At 40.4% G+C, this 15,156-nt stretch overlaps 1 protein-coding gene across 2 annotated transcripts in view; it reads right to left on the minus strand.

Moving 5' to 3' along the window:
* Positions 1-523: 523 nt before the first annotated feature.
* NEMF (nuclear export mediator factor) overlaps positions 524-15,156 on the minus strand; it is a gene marked incomplete at both ends in the record, with an annotated part of 71,639 nt that continues 57,006 nt past the window's right edge. For both annotated transcript variants that reach the window (XM_080707893.1, XM_080707892.1), the window contains 10 exons: positions 524-601; positions 771-850; positions 925-968; positions 1,057-1,157; positions 3,571-3,603; positions 4,603-4,800; positions 4,954-5,031; positions 7,577-7,730; positions 14,131-14,180; positions 14,291-14,333. In XM_080707893.1, coding sequence (XP_080564019.1) covers positions 524-601; positions 771-850; positions 925-968; positions 1,057-1,157; positions 3,571-3,603; positions 4,603-4,800; positions 4,954-5,031; positions 7,577-7,730; positions 14,131-14,180; positions 14,291-14,333 — 859 coding nt within the window. The remainder of the gene's footprint in view (positions 602-770; positions 851-924; positions 969-1,056; positions 1,158-3,570; positions 3,604-4,602; positions 4,801-4,953; positions 5,032-7,576; positions 7,731-14,130; positions 14,181-14,290; positions 14,334-15,156) is intronic.

The following is a 15,156-nucleotide window of genomic DNA, read 5'->3' on the forward strand; positions in this document are numbered from 1 at the left end:
TTTTTACATCTGATCTAATATATTTTTGACAGGGTTTTTAAGACACAAGCCTTAATGTGTAACTGCTGCCATTACCACCACCACAAAAAACCCCTTGTGATTGGCCTGTTTTATATATATATATATATATATATATATATAGAATGTTAGATTACTATATACAGTAGGCTTCCAATTCAGTAGTTTAAGCAACTGACTTCACTGTTCACTTTTTTTACATCATGAAATGAATACTTAGTATTAACCTCCCAAATTTCAAGAAAATGTAGGAGAATAACTACACATGTATATAATTAGCATCGAACTTTTCACAAATATTTTTAGGAAATCCTATCATAGACAGTATTTCCTCTATATAAAACTGAAGAAAAAAACCCAAGAATTAAGTCCTTTTGGCGAATACAGCAAGGCAATGTTTAGTTCATTTTTAATGTGGAAGTCCTGTTATATGGTATTTTCATCTTTGAACTTCCAAAAGGCTATAAAAGTGAGTCTTCTCAAATGTTTTAGTATTTCATTTCAACTATTTCCTTTTTACATTCAGAAGGTTGGGTGCAGATACTTTCACTTTGCCAGGAATATTTCTTGATAAATCTGTGTCCTAAAAAAAAGAAAATTGTTGAATCATATTTATGACAATCACATATCTTCCACTGTCAAAAGGCATTCCAAACCTTTTAGCTGAAATGATTTTACTGCAACAATAGACGCTAACTGCTAATATTTTCAATTATACCACCAACCTCCAGAGTTCAGAAGGAAAACTTTACCTTTACACTGCGGAATAAGTCTTTTTCTCTTGCTGTTGCTTCTTTGGAATGCATGAAACTACTCAAGGCTGTTTTTGCGGCTGTAAATAGAAAACAGAAGTATCTACCTCTGTTCAGTTGGTGGGCGTTTAAAATAAAAATTTCCAAAAATTACCTTTTCCCTTTTTCTGAACTCCAGGAGTAAGTTTCACTTTATACCTTTCAAAAGAAATTGTCTGAGTTACTAATATAGATTAGTTTGTAAAAGTCATTGTATCAACTCTTGAGTAAACTAATGGTGACTTACTTATAGTTTGTCATGGTGGTATAAGGAGCACATATTGGAATGGCAAACAATAGTATATCTTCAGGATGTGGCTGGCCTGTCAAAGAATCAAACAAATTTTCCTAAAAGGGAAAATAAAAGTTCTAAATTAATATCAAATTAATAACTCAATATATTATCTTTTTCTAAATAGAGCTAAACTCTGCTTTATAGTTCCAGAAATGGAGAGTAATGTTTAATACATTTTTGCCAGATATGGTGACAGACACCAGAAATTCCAGGAGGATTGGGAGGTGGAGAAAGGATTGCAGGTTTAAGGACAGCCTCAGCAACTTAAGGCCCTATTTTAACAGAGAGAGAATACCCCTGGGTTCAATCAGTATGTATTTTTACAACATAAAACTTTTCTTAGCATAATCAGGATTGAAAAGTAGGATTCTCAAAATACTTCTTTTCCCCCCTTCCTCACTCCCAGTACTGGAACCCAGGGTATTCTACTTCCGAGCTACACTCCCAGCCCTATTTTTTATTCTTTATTTTGAAACAGGGTCTCACTGGGTTGCAAAGGGCCTAAGTAGCTGAGGTTGTCCATGAACCATGATCCTCCTGTCTCAGCCTCCCGAATGCTGGGATTACTAGCATGCACCATCATGCCTGGCTAAATATCACTTTTATATACATGTTTTTGTGGTGCTGGGGATCAAACCCATGGATCTCTGAGCTACACCCACAACCCGAATTTTATTCTTTTTTTTTTTTTTTTTTGGTGGTACTGGGGTTCCTGGAAACCGTTCTACCTCTGGGCTACACTCCCAGACCTATTTTATACTTTACTTGGAAACAGGGTCTCTTAAGCCAGCATGGCTGGCTTTGAACCTGTGAGATCCTCCTGTCTCCGCCTCTCAAGCGTGGGGATTAGAAGCGCATGCCACCACGCCTGGCTTATTCTTTATTTTGAAACAGGCTCTGAGTTGCAGAGGGCCTAAGTAGCTGAGGCTGGCCACAAACCTAGATCCTCCTGTTTCAGCCTCCCAAGTACTGGGAATACGAGTGTGTGCCACCATGTCCAGCTTTTTTATATACATTTTTTAAAGAGGAGAAAAAACTTGTTGGCTATTATCCAAGTTGCAAAAACCTAATGTGGATTGAGGAGATACAGAGAAATGGCCACAAACAGATTTAAGTTGCATGGGAATAGGACTGACTTAGTTTAGATTGGAGATTCTTTTTGTGTGTGTGTGTGTGGGGGGGGTCTGGGGGTTGAACCCAGGGGCATTCTACCTCTGAGCTACACCCCCAAGCCCTATTTTATTTTTTTTTTTGGTGGTACTGGGGTTCCTGGAAGCCCTTAAAACTCTGGGCTACACTTCCAGACCTATTTTATACTTTATTATTTTTGGAAACAGGGTCTCTTAAGCTAGCACGGCTGGCTTTCGAACCTGTGCGATCCTCCTGTCTCTGCACGGGGATTACAAGCATGTACCATCACGCCTGGCTCTATTTTATTAATTTTTAAACAAGGTGTCATTAGTTGCAGAGGGCCTCACTGCATTGCTGAAGCTAGCCATGAACCTGCAATCCTCCTGTTTCAGCCTCCCAAGTACTACAGGCATGTGTTACCAGACCCACTAGACTGGTGATTTTTGACCAGGTTTTTTTTTTTTTTTTTTTGTGGTACTGGGGGTGGAACCTTTTCTACCTTTGGGCTATACTCTCAGACCTATTTTATACTTTACTTTGAAAAAGGGTCTCACTTATTATCTGAGGCTTGCTTCGAATCTGTGCGATGCTCCTGTCAGCCTCCCAAGTGCTGGGATTACAAGTGTGCGCCACCATGCCCAGCTTGTGACCAGTAATTTTTGTATCCTAGACAACAGAGGGCAATGTCTAGAGACAGTTCTGTGAGAGGAGGGAGTTAGAGGAAGGACGGTGGGTGCTATTGGAATCTAGTGGGTAGAGGTCAGAGACCTTGCCAGACATCTTTAAGCATGTTAAGTATGTGAAATCAAATGAAAAAGATCAAATGAAAAAGAACTATCCATCCCAAATTGCTAATAGTGCCAGAGTTGAGAAGCCCTGGGCTAGAATCGCCCTCTCACCTGTTCTTAAAGGAGGAATCCCAGGGCTTCTTAGAGTTCTGTTTGGTGTGCTACCTACAAGGTTGTCCGTATTTGACAAAATGCATAAACTTAGAACATACAAAATCTTAGCACTGAACTGTAATATCTGTTTGCTACATGCCATAAACTTTTCTAGATTTTTCCATGTATTATCTTAGTTCTCAAAACAACTCTTTTGGTAGGGACAATTATTAGCCACATTAATGAGGCACGGAGAATGAGGAAGCCGGGGGACAAGAATATTCCTAAATTTGCAGTTATATTAAATAGAGTTGGGATTCAAAGCATAAAAGTTTGGCTTTAGGGTCTTAGCTTTTAAAGTTTTAATTAGAAGTTGTATATCAAATCCTCTCAGATAGGATTGCAATAAGAATGTTGTAGAAGGTGTAGAAGGAACTCTTAATAAAATTCATACCTCATTTCCTTGTTGATCCAGATCTTGCTCTTCCTGTTCCAAACATAAAATTTTAAAAAAAATTAAAAAAAATTAAAAAAAAATCCATTTGTATATAACCTATATCTCTTCAGGCTTATTAAGTAGCTGAGGCTCTCTGTGAACCGTGATCCTCCTGTTTCAGCCTCCCAAATACTGGGATTACAATTGTGTGCCACCATGCCTGGCTTATTCTTTATTTTGAAACGGGGTCTCACTAAGTTGCAGAGGGTCTCACGTAAGTGGCTGGCTTCAAACCTGCAATCCCTCTGTCTCAGCCTTGGCTATTGTACTGAGATTACAAGCGTGCGCCACCACACCCACCTTCAGAAAAGTGAAAGTTTTTGATTCATTTGTGTATTATACAAACTTATTTAAAAATGCTCAGAATATCAAGAGTCTTGTATTTGATTGATCATTAGAATCAAATAGCTTCTCCATAAAACTGGTTATTTCTTAATGGCCTGCAATAAAATTAATCAATAACTTTTTTTTTTTTTTTATGGTACTGGGGATGAAACCCAGGGGCCTTCTACCTCTGGGCTACACTCCCAGACCTATTTTATATTTTTTATTTGAAAACAGGGTCTCTTAAGCCAGCGGAGGCTGGCTTCGAACCTGTGTGATCCTCCTGTCTCAGCTTCCCAAGCACGGGGATTACAAGCGTGTGCTACAATGCCCGGCAATCAGTAACTTTTATGTATTTATTTTTTTTGCGGGTGTGGGGATGGAACCCAGGGGCATTCAACCTCTGAACTACACCCCCTTCCCTATTTCTTTATTCTTTTTATTTTGAAACAGGGTCTCACTAAGTTGCAGAGGGCCTCACTAAGTAGCTGAGGCTGTCCACGAACCATGATCCTCCAGTCTCAGCCTCCCGAATGCTGGGATTACAAGTGTGCGCCACCACGCCCGACTTTGAAGTTTTATTTCTAAAGTGACTTTCTATTTAATAAGAGGGCTGCTGCTCACCCTGACTGGTCACCCTCTATAAGAAGTAAAAAACCACCAAACCTTGTCATCATGTGGATCATCGACAGCTATGTCTTGGAACTCATGAGTTAAAACTTCAAGGGTTGGGGTCTCTTTTGTAATGCTCTCTGAAATTCTTTGTCCACCTCTGGGTTTCTGGGGCTGTTTCTTCACAGGTTCATCCTTTGTTTTTCCCTTCTTTCCCTTCTTCACTTTTTCTTCTTTGTTTGAACCTGCAGACTTTGTAATTCATAGAGAAAAATTAAGTTAATGTTGTCAATATTATTGGTATTGCCAACATTTTAACAAAGATGTTCTAAAAGTTCATCACAGGTTACGCATGGGCTGGGTGCCCAATGGAAAGCAGAAGCAAAATTTTTATATATTACTTACCCCCAGCAATTTCATAATAAGTTCACGATCTTCTTCATCCTGGTCTTTGTATTTTCCCTTCATTTTTTTCATTTTACTCTATAAAATCAAAAGAAAAACTCAATAATAAACGTAGTCAACAAATATTTATACATAAAAGCTCCTTAGATGGGCGTGGTAGTGCACACATAATCACAGTACTTGGAGGCTGAGACAGGAGGATCTGGGTTCGCAGCAAGCCTGAGCTCCTTAGTGAGGCACTTCACAACTCAGTGAGACCATTTCAAAATAAAGAATTAAAAACAAAACAAAACATAGTGCACTGGTGCACACCTGTAATCCCAGTGACTTACTGGAACCTGAAGTAGGAGAATCATAAGTTCAAAGCCGGCTTGGGCAATTTAGTGAGGTCCTGTCTTAAAATAAAAAATTAAAAAGGAGCCAGGTGTGGTAACACATGCTTGTAATCCTGGAATTTGGGAAGCTGAGACAGGAGGATAGCAGATGTAAGGCCAGCCATAGCAACTTATTAAAAAATAAAAAATAACATAGGATTTGATGTATACTTGGAGTTAGAATGTTTGTGATTTCAATCCCCAGCACCAAAAATAAAAAAAGTGGGGGGTGGGATACAGCTCACGGGTAGAGCACTGGTGGATCTAAACCTCATTACCGGGGTGGGGGAGTAGGAAACGCCTTGAGCTGGTAGTGTGGTTGAGCAGTAGAGTGCTTGCATGTGTGAAGCCTTGGGTTCAATCTCCAGCATTACAAAACAAAAACAAACCACCTAGTCCTAATCCTCAAGGATATACCATAGTGCCAGAGAGGAGACAAACAGAAGGATATTAAATGCATTAGGAAATGTATATACAAATTATTTCTAAGATAATTTATAAAATGCAGACATTTTCAATTTGAGCAAAAATTATGAAGAAATGAAGCATAAAGCTTTTCTTCTCTCTTTTTGCTGTTGAGGTTTGAACCCAAGGGCATTCTTCCTGATTCATTCATTCATTCACTGCGGAACGAGGGGTTGGACACAGGGTGATTCTACCTCTGAATTACACTCTCAGCCCTATTTAACTTTTTATTTTGAAACAGGGTCTCACTATATTGTGGAGGGCCTCACTAAGTAGCTGAGGCTGGCCAGGAATCTGTGATCCTCCTGTCCCAGCCTTCCAAATACTGGGATTACAAGCATGTGCCACCATGCTTGGCTCTCAGGTTCATTTTTAAAAAGATACAATACCATATTAGCCCATAATCTCCTTTTATACTGCTACAACATTTTAAAAGTATATTTTAGATTCCCCCCCCCCCCAGTACTGGGGATGGAACCCAGGGGAATTCTTTTCTTTTTTTTGGGTGGTACTGGGGTTCCTGGAAGCCCTTCTACCTCCCGGCTACACTCCCAGACCTATTTTAACATTTTATTTGGAAACAGGGTCTCCTAAGCCAGCGCGCGCGGCTGGCTTCGAACCTGCGCGATCCTCCTGTCTCTGCCTCCCAAGCGCGGGGATTGCAAACGTGCGCCACCATGCCCGGCTGAACCCAGGGGAATTCTACCTCCGTGCTACACCCTCAGCCCTATTTTTTAATTCTTTATTTTGAAATGGTCTCACTGAGTTGCAAAGGGCCTCACTAAGTAGCTGAGGCTGTCCATGAACCATGACACTCCTGTCTCAGCCTCCCAAATACTGAGATTACAAGCATGAGCCACTAAGCATGGCCCCCTATTTTTAATTCTTTTATCTTGAAACAGTGTCTCATTGAGTTTTAAAGGGCCTAAGTAGCTTATGCTGTTCGCTAACCACAATCCTCCTGTCTTAGCCTCCCAAATGCTAAGATTACAAATGTGTGCCACAACACTTGGCTGTATTATATCTTTCTTTATTCTTTAATAAAATATATAAAAACTAACAAATATCACATCGATAACCAATAAAGAAATTACTAAATTATTGATCAGCTGGAGCTGATATTGATCAGCTGGGAATATATAGATCAGTGCCTGAGTACTTGCCTAGCATGCTTGAGGACTTGGATTCGATTCTCAACACTATGAAGAAAAAGAGCTCCGCATTACGGCCCACGCCTATAATCTCAATACTCGGGAGGCTGAGACTGAAGGATCATAGGTTTAAGAGCAGTCTCAGTGATCTAGTGAGACAAAAGGGGGCTAGGGGTGTAAACTCAGAGGTAAAATGCCCCTGGGTTCAATCCCAGTACCTCTACACACACACACACACACACACACACACACACACACCCCCCAAAAAAAAAAAAAAAGATTAAAATATCGGCTCTATTACTAGTATGATTGACTGGCAAAACCCACAATGTAAAGGAGAGATAATCTAGCTGGGCGTAGTGGTGAATCCCAGCATTTGAAAGGCTGAGACTGGAGGATCAAGGTTTGTGGACAGCTTCAGGTACTTAGGCCCTTTGCAACTCAGTGAGACCCTGTTTCAAAATAAAGAAAAAATAGGGCTGGGGGTGTAGCTTGGAGGCAGAATGCCCCTGGGTTCTATCCCCAGTACTGCAAAAATAAAAAAATAATAAAATAAATAAATAATATTAAGGGGAATCTCCCAATTCCATTTGTGAACCATGCAGCACTCAGATGATCCAAGTTTTTAATTACCTTCTGTCCGCGTTTCATTGGCTGCATAGCTGTCACGTTTTTGCTTGTGTTCTGATGAGTTTCAATTTGTGCGGCATTTTCTTTGTCTCTGTCCTTTCCCTCTATCACTTCTAAATCCCCTGAGTCACCTGTAAGTTTTTTCTTCTTCATCTCCCTAAACACAAAGTGGAAAAACAGAATTCCTGTAACTTTAAATTCCTGCTGCCCTAGCTAGGTGTGGTGGTGGGCGCTTGTAATCCCTGTCCTTGGAAGGCTAAGACAGGAAGATTGCAGACAGGTTCCCGGCCAGCCTCGGCTACTTAGCGAGGCCCTCTGGAACTTAGTGAGACCCTGTTTCAAAGTAAAGAATAAAAAATAGGGCTGGGTGAGGTGTAGCTTGGAGGTAGAATGCCCCTGGGTTTCATCCCTAGTACTGCAAAAATAAATAAATAAATAAATGAATAAATAAATATCCAGTGCCCTAAAAAAATTACATGTTGTCATGTTTGGTAGCACAAGCCTGTAATTTTAGTACATGTGAGGCTGAGACAAGGAACATCACAGGTTCAAAGCCAGGCTTGGGAACTTAGACCCTGTTTCAAAATAAGACAGGGCTGGGATATAGCTCAGAAGTAGAATGCCACTGAGTTCAATTTCTAGTCCCTCCCCACCAAAAAATTTTACATATACAATATTTAAATGATACTTAGGTTACTTATTTAAGGTACAGCTTCCACTTAACTTGATAATCACCAGGCTACCAATATAATAAGGCTCAAATCATCAGAGAAAAGAATAAAATTTTTCATTTCTCATGGATTTATCATTCTGCCTGTCATCCAGACTCAACATACTATCACCCTTATCCTTATTTAAGTAAGTACATCTACTTAATTGAAAACCTTGCTGACTGGTACTAGGAATTATAGTCTATATATTTTTTTTTTTTTTTGGTGGTACTGGGGTTCCTGGAAGCCCTTCTACCTCTGGGCTACACTCCCAGACCTATTTTTACATTTTTATTTGGAAACAGGGTCTCCTAAGCCAGCGCGCGCGGCTAGCTTCGAACCTGCGCGATCCTCCTGTCTCTGCCTCCCAAGCGCGGGGATTACAAGCGTGCGCCACCATGCCCGGCTAGTCTATTTTTGTATGTGTGGTACTGGGGATTGAACTCAGGGGTATTCTACCTCTGAGCTATACCCCCAGCCCTTTGTTTATTTTTTGTTTGGAAATAGGGTCTCCCTAGGTTGCTGAGGCTGGCCTATGGCCTCAAACCTGCAATCCTCCTATGTTAGCCTCCTAAGTACTGGGATTACAGTTATGAACCACCAAGCCCAGCTGAAACTATAGTCTTTATATCAACATGGCCTTGGCTATGTTTTAGGCATTCAGTTAAATTTGTTGATTAGTAGTTGAATAAATAAATGGATATAAAAAATGAGCAGATTGTTGGGCTTAAAAAATTACTAAAAAGTAAGCAGATCAAGTAAGTGGATATTACATCACTATGATATTTTTTGTTATATTCTCAATTCCATTGTCCTAGTCTAGGTCCTCACCATTTCCCAATCAGATTTCCTCTAATGTTTTTCCCATGGTCTACTTGAACTTTTGATGATGGGGACTGAGCCTGCATTGATTGTTAATAATAGCTTTATTAATTGCTCATAAGAATAAGCTTTCATACTTAGGCAAAACAATAATATCCTTTTCTCTGCCTCGAAGCTGTCAGCCAAGAGCTGCAGCCAATATTGACTTCAGTCAGCTAAAAGCTGACTGTTAGCCTAGCTAAACACTGAATGTTAAAACAAAAACACTAAATTCTCACAGTAGTTTAAAGTTAAAAGAACCTGCCGGGAGTGGTGGTGCACACTTATAACTCCAGCATTCAGGAGGCTAAGACTGGATCACGGTTCATGGACAGCCTCAACTACTTTGAGAGGCCTTCGCAACTCAATGAGACCCTGTTTCAAAAATAAAAACACAAAAAATAGGGCTGTGGGTGTAGTCAGAGGTGCAATGCTCCTGGGTTGCATCCTCAGCACTGCCAAAAAAACAAAGAACCCTATATTGATTACTAATTATACAAAAAAGTTATAGCGCAAAGCCTCCATACTTCAAAGAACTATTTCCCTATATTTTTTTCTCTTCTCATCATTTTAAGTTTTCAACAAAATAAAATTCTAGCAGATAGAGATAGAAAAAGGCTAAAAACTCACCAAGGACACAGGTGGATAATACATAGCTTAAATTTCAAAGCAGGCATGTACCGTGTAACCCTGACTTTGCTAACCAAGTAACATATAACTGGCAAGCCTGCACCTGCATTTGGGGTAAAGAGAAAAACTATTCGTTAAGCAGGATGGGAGAGGGGAGATAATAAATTCTTATAAAAATATTTGTTCAAAAACTTCAGTGTCTCACTCTGAAGGCACACTGTGTCCTTCTGACACAGTGCTGTGATTGTTCTGTCCCTTTTTGCCTACCTTTGTAGTAATTAAAATTGCTTAAGCTTGCAGCAGTATAGTTCTGGCTATTTTTTCTTTTTTTCGGTGGTACTGGGGTTCCTGGAAACCCTTCTGCCTCCAGGCTACATTCCCAGACCTATTTTTATATTGTTTTTTTGAAACCAGGGTCTCTTAAGCCAGCGCGGCTGGCTTTGAAGCTGCGTGATCCTTATGTCTCTGCCTCACAAGTGCGGGGATTAAAACCGTGTGCCACCACAAATGTTGACATCTCAAACTATTACATTTTATATTAATCTTCGTTAAGAGTTTTCCTATCCTTATCATTCCAAAATCTCTATTTTTGGTCCAAATTCACCATTCACCTCTCCATATATACCAGACTTGAACTTTCTCAATTTTTTTTTTTTTTTTTGTGGTGCTGGGGATTGAACCCAGGCTTATTCTACCTCCAAGATTTATTTATTTTATTTTTTAACTTTTTTTTTGTGGTACTCGGGATGGAACCCAAGGGCATTCTACCTTCGAGCTACACCCCCAGCTTGATTTTTTAGTCTTTTTTATTTTTTGAAATAGGGTCTCACAGAGTTGCGAAGGTCCTCGCTAAGTAGCTGAGGCTGTCCACAAACCGCAATCCTCTGGTCTCTGCCTCTTGAATGCTGGGATTACAAGCGTGCACTACCACGCCCAGTTTTATTATTTATTTATTTTATTTTTTGTGGTACTGAGGTTGGAACCCAGGGGCTTTTCTACCTCCGGTTTACACTCCCAGACTAATTTTATACTTTATTTGGAAACAGGGTCTCACTAAGTTGCAGAGAGCCTCACTAAGTAGCTGAGGCTGGCCGTAAACTTGGATCTTCCTTTCCCAGCCTCCCAAGTACTGGGATTACTAGTGTGCACCACCACACCTGGCTGAACTTTCTCATTCTTTTACCTCTATTTGTCATTTCTCCAAATCAGAGTGTGTGTGTGTGTGTGTGTATCTCTTCCAATTCTTTTCATCCTTGGGGTCAGCGTTTTCTGTATGCTAGGTAAACACACTTTTACTAAACTATCCCCCCACAACTTCTCTCCTTTGTTAATAATAATTTCCTTGGAGTTACTTTTTTTTTTTTTTGGTACTGGGAATGGAACCCAGGGGTATTCTACCTCCAATCTACACCACCAGCCCTATTTTTTATTCTTTATTTGGAAACAGGGTCTCATTGAGTTGTAAAGGGCTTCACTAAATAGCTGAGGCTGGCCGAGAACTACAATCCTTCTGTTTCAGCCTCCCGAATGCTAGGATTACAAGTGTGCATCACCACTCCCGACAGAGTTACTCTTTTGTACTAAAAACGAAAGAACCCAATGACATTCTCTCTTTAAGCAATACCCCCACCCCCCCCCTTTTTTTTTCTTTTGCAGTACTGGGGATGAAACCCAGGGGCATTCGACCTCCAAGCTACACCCCCAGCCCGATTTTTTATTCTTTATTTTGAAACAGGGTCTCACTAAGTTGCAGAGGGCCTCACTAAGTAGCTGAGGTTGGCCTCGAACCCAGATCCTCCTGTCTCAGCCTCCCAAATGCTGGGATTACAAGTGTGTGCCACCACACCCAGCTCCCATCCCCCTTTTTTAGAAACAGTCTTGCCCAGTTGGCCTGGCACCTGCAATCCTCCTGTGTGTGCACTACCACAGTCAGCTGGAATCTCTTTCTAATGTTTATGTACTTAATTGCTAATATGTCTTCAAGGTATACTTCTGATGGTATTTCTCAAATCATCTAAACAGCCACAAGCTCTCACTCCTACTATATCACTTTCAGGTAACACTATTTACATATTTCTATTTCCTGAATCCAGCAGTTTTAGTTGTATGAGACACACACACATACATGCATGCATGCACACACAGAGAGACAAACTGGGGATTGAACCTAAGGGCATTCTCTCTCTGAACTATATCTCCAGCCCTATTTAATTTTTATTTTGCAAATGTCTTGCTTAGTGACAAAAGTAGTCTCAAACTTTTGATCCTCTTGTCTTAGCCAACAAAATTACAGGATTCAGGCATGTTCCACCACATACAGCTCAGAATTAAAGCTTCTTGAAGGCATGGACTTAACCTGTATACACTTGGTATCAGCATAGTGCCATGTATTTAGAGAATTATTTGTGAATTAGTTTTCTCAAACAGGGAGACATTATAGCAATTAGAGCTGCTTCCTGGGGCCCTCGACTAACTTTATTATCCTAGAACCATACTATCTACTTATACACTACAGTCATCATTGTGCATATTATATAATAAAGATCAGTGTTAAGACTTCAACTATCTCACTTTTTTGTGGGGGTATTGGGGACTGAAACCAAGACTGTTCTATCTCTGAGTTATACTCCTGCCCCTTTTACTTTCTATTCTAAAACAGGGTTTTGCTACATTGCTGAGGGCCTTGCTAAGTTGCTGAGGCTGTCCTCTAATTTTCCATTCTCTTATCTCAGCCTCTCAAGTACTGGGATTACAAGCACAAGTAATACTTGGCTATCTCATTTATTTATTCATTCATTTTCTTTCTTTCTCTGTCCTTCCTTCCTTCCTTTCTTTCGTGGTACTGGGGTTCCTGGAAACCCTTCTCCCTCTGGGCTACACTCCCAGACCTATTTTATATTTTTTTATTTGGAAACAGGGTCTCTTAAGCCAGTTAGGCTGGCTGGCTTTGAACTAGCGCGATCCTCCTGTCTCCACCTCCCAAGCGCGGGGATTACAAGCATGCGCCACCACGCCCAGCCATTCATTTATTTTCTGAAACCCAGGGGCATTCTACCTCCAGCCCTACGTTTTTATTCATTTTGAAACAGGGTCTCACTGAGTTGCAAAGGGCCTAAGTAGCTGAAACCAGATCCACCTGCCTTAGCCTCCCAAATGCTGGGATTACAACTGTGTGCCAACATGCTTGGCTTTTGCTATCTCACTTATTAAAATGACAGCTAGAGTTGGGCATGGTGGTGTGCATTTGTAATCCCAGTACTTGGGAGGCTGAGAGAGGATGATCACAGCCAGCCTCAGCAATTTAGTCCCTCCACAATTTAGTGAGACCCTGTTTTAGAATAAAATAGGGCTGGAGGTATAGCTCAGAAGTAGAATGCCTCTGGATTCTCCATCCCCAGTACAAAAAATAAAGTTGGGCATGGTGGCACAGGCTTGTAATCTCTGTGCTTTGGAAGCTGCGACAAGAGGATTACACAGCTTCGAAGCCAGCCTCAGCTATTTAGTGAGGCTCTCAGCAACTTAGTGAGACCCTGTTTCCAAATAAAATATAAAAAAGGTCTGGGTGTATAGCTCGGAGGTAGAAAGCCTCTGGGTTCCACTCCTAGTACCACCACCAAAAAAAAAAAAAAATAAAATAAAATAAAATAAAATAAAATAAAATAAAATTTAAAAAAGCAGCTAGGGCCTAAACTGGAAAAACCAATTTGGGTTGAATATCAAAAACTAAAGATCTAGCTAGGGGTGGTGGCACATACTTGTAATACCAATACTTGAAAGACTGAGACAAAAGAATCGCAGGTTCGTGGCCAGCCCCAGCTACTTAATGAGGTCCTCTGCAACTTAGTGAGACCTTATTTAAAAATAAAGAATAAAGCCGGGCATGGTGGCGCATGCTTGTAATCCCAGTGTTCAGGAGGCTGAGACCCAGAGGATCGCGGTTTGCAGACAGCCTCAGCTACTTAGTGAGGCCCTCTGCAACTCAGTGAGACCCAGTTTCAAAATAAAGAATAAAAAATAGGACAGGGGGTGTAGCTCGGAGGTCGAATGCCTCTGGGTTCCCTCCCCAGACCCGCAAAATAAATAAAGAGAAAGAAAGAGAAAGAAAGAGAAAGAAAGAAAGGAAGAAAGAAAGGAAGAAAGAAAGAAAACGTGTGTGTGTGTGTGTGTGTGTGTGTGTGTGTGTATGCCCCTGGGTTCCATCCCCAAAACAAAACAACCCAAAAAACTAAAGATGTGTGCTAAATCTTAATAATTTCAATTAAGGAAGTGTTTAGAATAGCCAAATAAACTGTGGCAGTTGAACTGTCATTTAAAAAAACAAAGACCTTTTTAGTTAGGTAACACAAATATGTTTACCTTCTTTCCTTGGCTGATAAATGTCTCCGGCTCTGTAATTTACCATCACTCTATTAAAACAAAACAAAACCACAGTAATATCACCATCAATATTTCAAAATATAAAATTAAAAGTCATTCATTGGGAAATAATTTTTTTTAAACTTCAAAAATAACTTACCAAATTAGAAGATTCCTCTTTTGAAGCAAATTTCTGGAGGGACCTATGAAAACAAAGAAGACTCTACTACCTTTAAAAGATATTTGTTGCCAGGTGTGGTGGCACATGCTTGTAATCTTAGTATTTGGGAGGCTGAGACTGGAGGATCACGATTTATGGACAGCCTCAGCTGCTTAGTGAGGCCCTCCACAACTTAAACCCTGTTTCAAAATAAGGAATAAAAAAATAGGGCATGGCGTGTAGCTAGGAGGTCAAATGACCCTGGGTTCCAACTCCAGACACCCTCCCCCCAAAAAAGAAATTTGTTTATAACGTCACAAAACATTTTCATATCATATTTTTTTAGTACTGAGGATGGAACCTAGAGGCATTCTACCTGCAAGCTACACCCACAGCTCTATTCTTTATTCTTTATTTTGAAACAGGGCTTCACTAAGTTGTGGAGGACTTCACTAAGTAGCTGAGGCTGGCTGTGAACCCAGATCCTCCTGTCTCAGCCTCCCAAATGCTGGGATTACAAGCGTGCGCCACCACACCTGACTCCCTACCAATTTTTTATTAGAGAAAACATACAATCATTTAACTCTCCACATATATTAAACATATACACATATATTAAAATAGATGATATATTGAAAACTTACTCAGATACTGCTAAAGGCTTTACATGAATAAAATCTTCACTAAAACCCTTTCTACTTTGACCAAGAAGGAAACTGAAGCCTACAAAGAGTAATTTGCCCAAGGACATACCCTAAGACTCAATTTTGGTTCCAGGTCATTATTATCAGAGACAGAGACAGGGAGAGAGAAGGTGTGTGTGTGTGTGTGTGTGTGTGTGTGTGTGTGTGTGTGTGTGTGTGTGT

This window comes from Muscardinus avellanarius, assembly GCF_963383645.1.
Source record: "Muscardinus avellanarius genome assembly, chromosome: 12".
NCBI lineage: Eukaryota > Metazoa > Chordata > Mammalia > Rodentia > Gliridae > Muscardinus > Muscardinus avellanarius.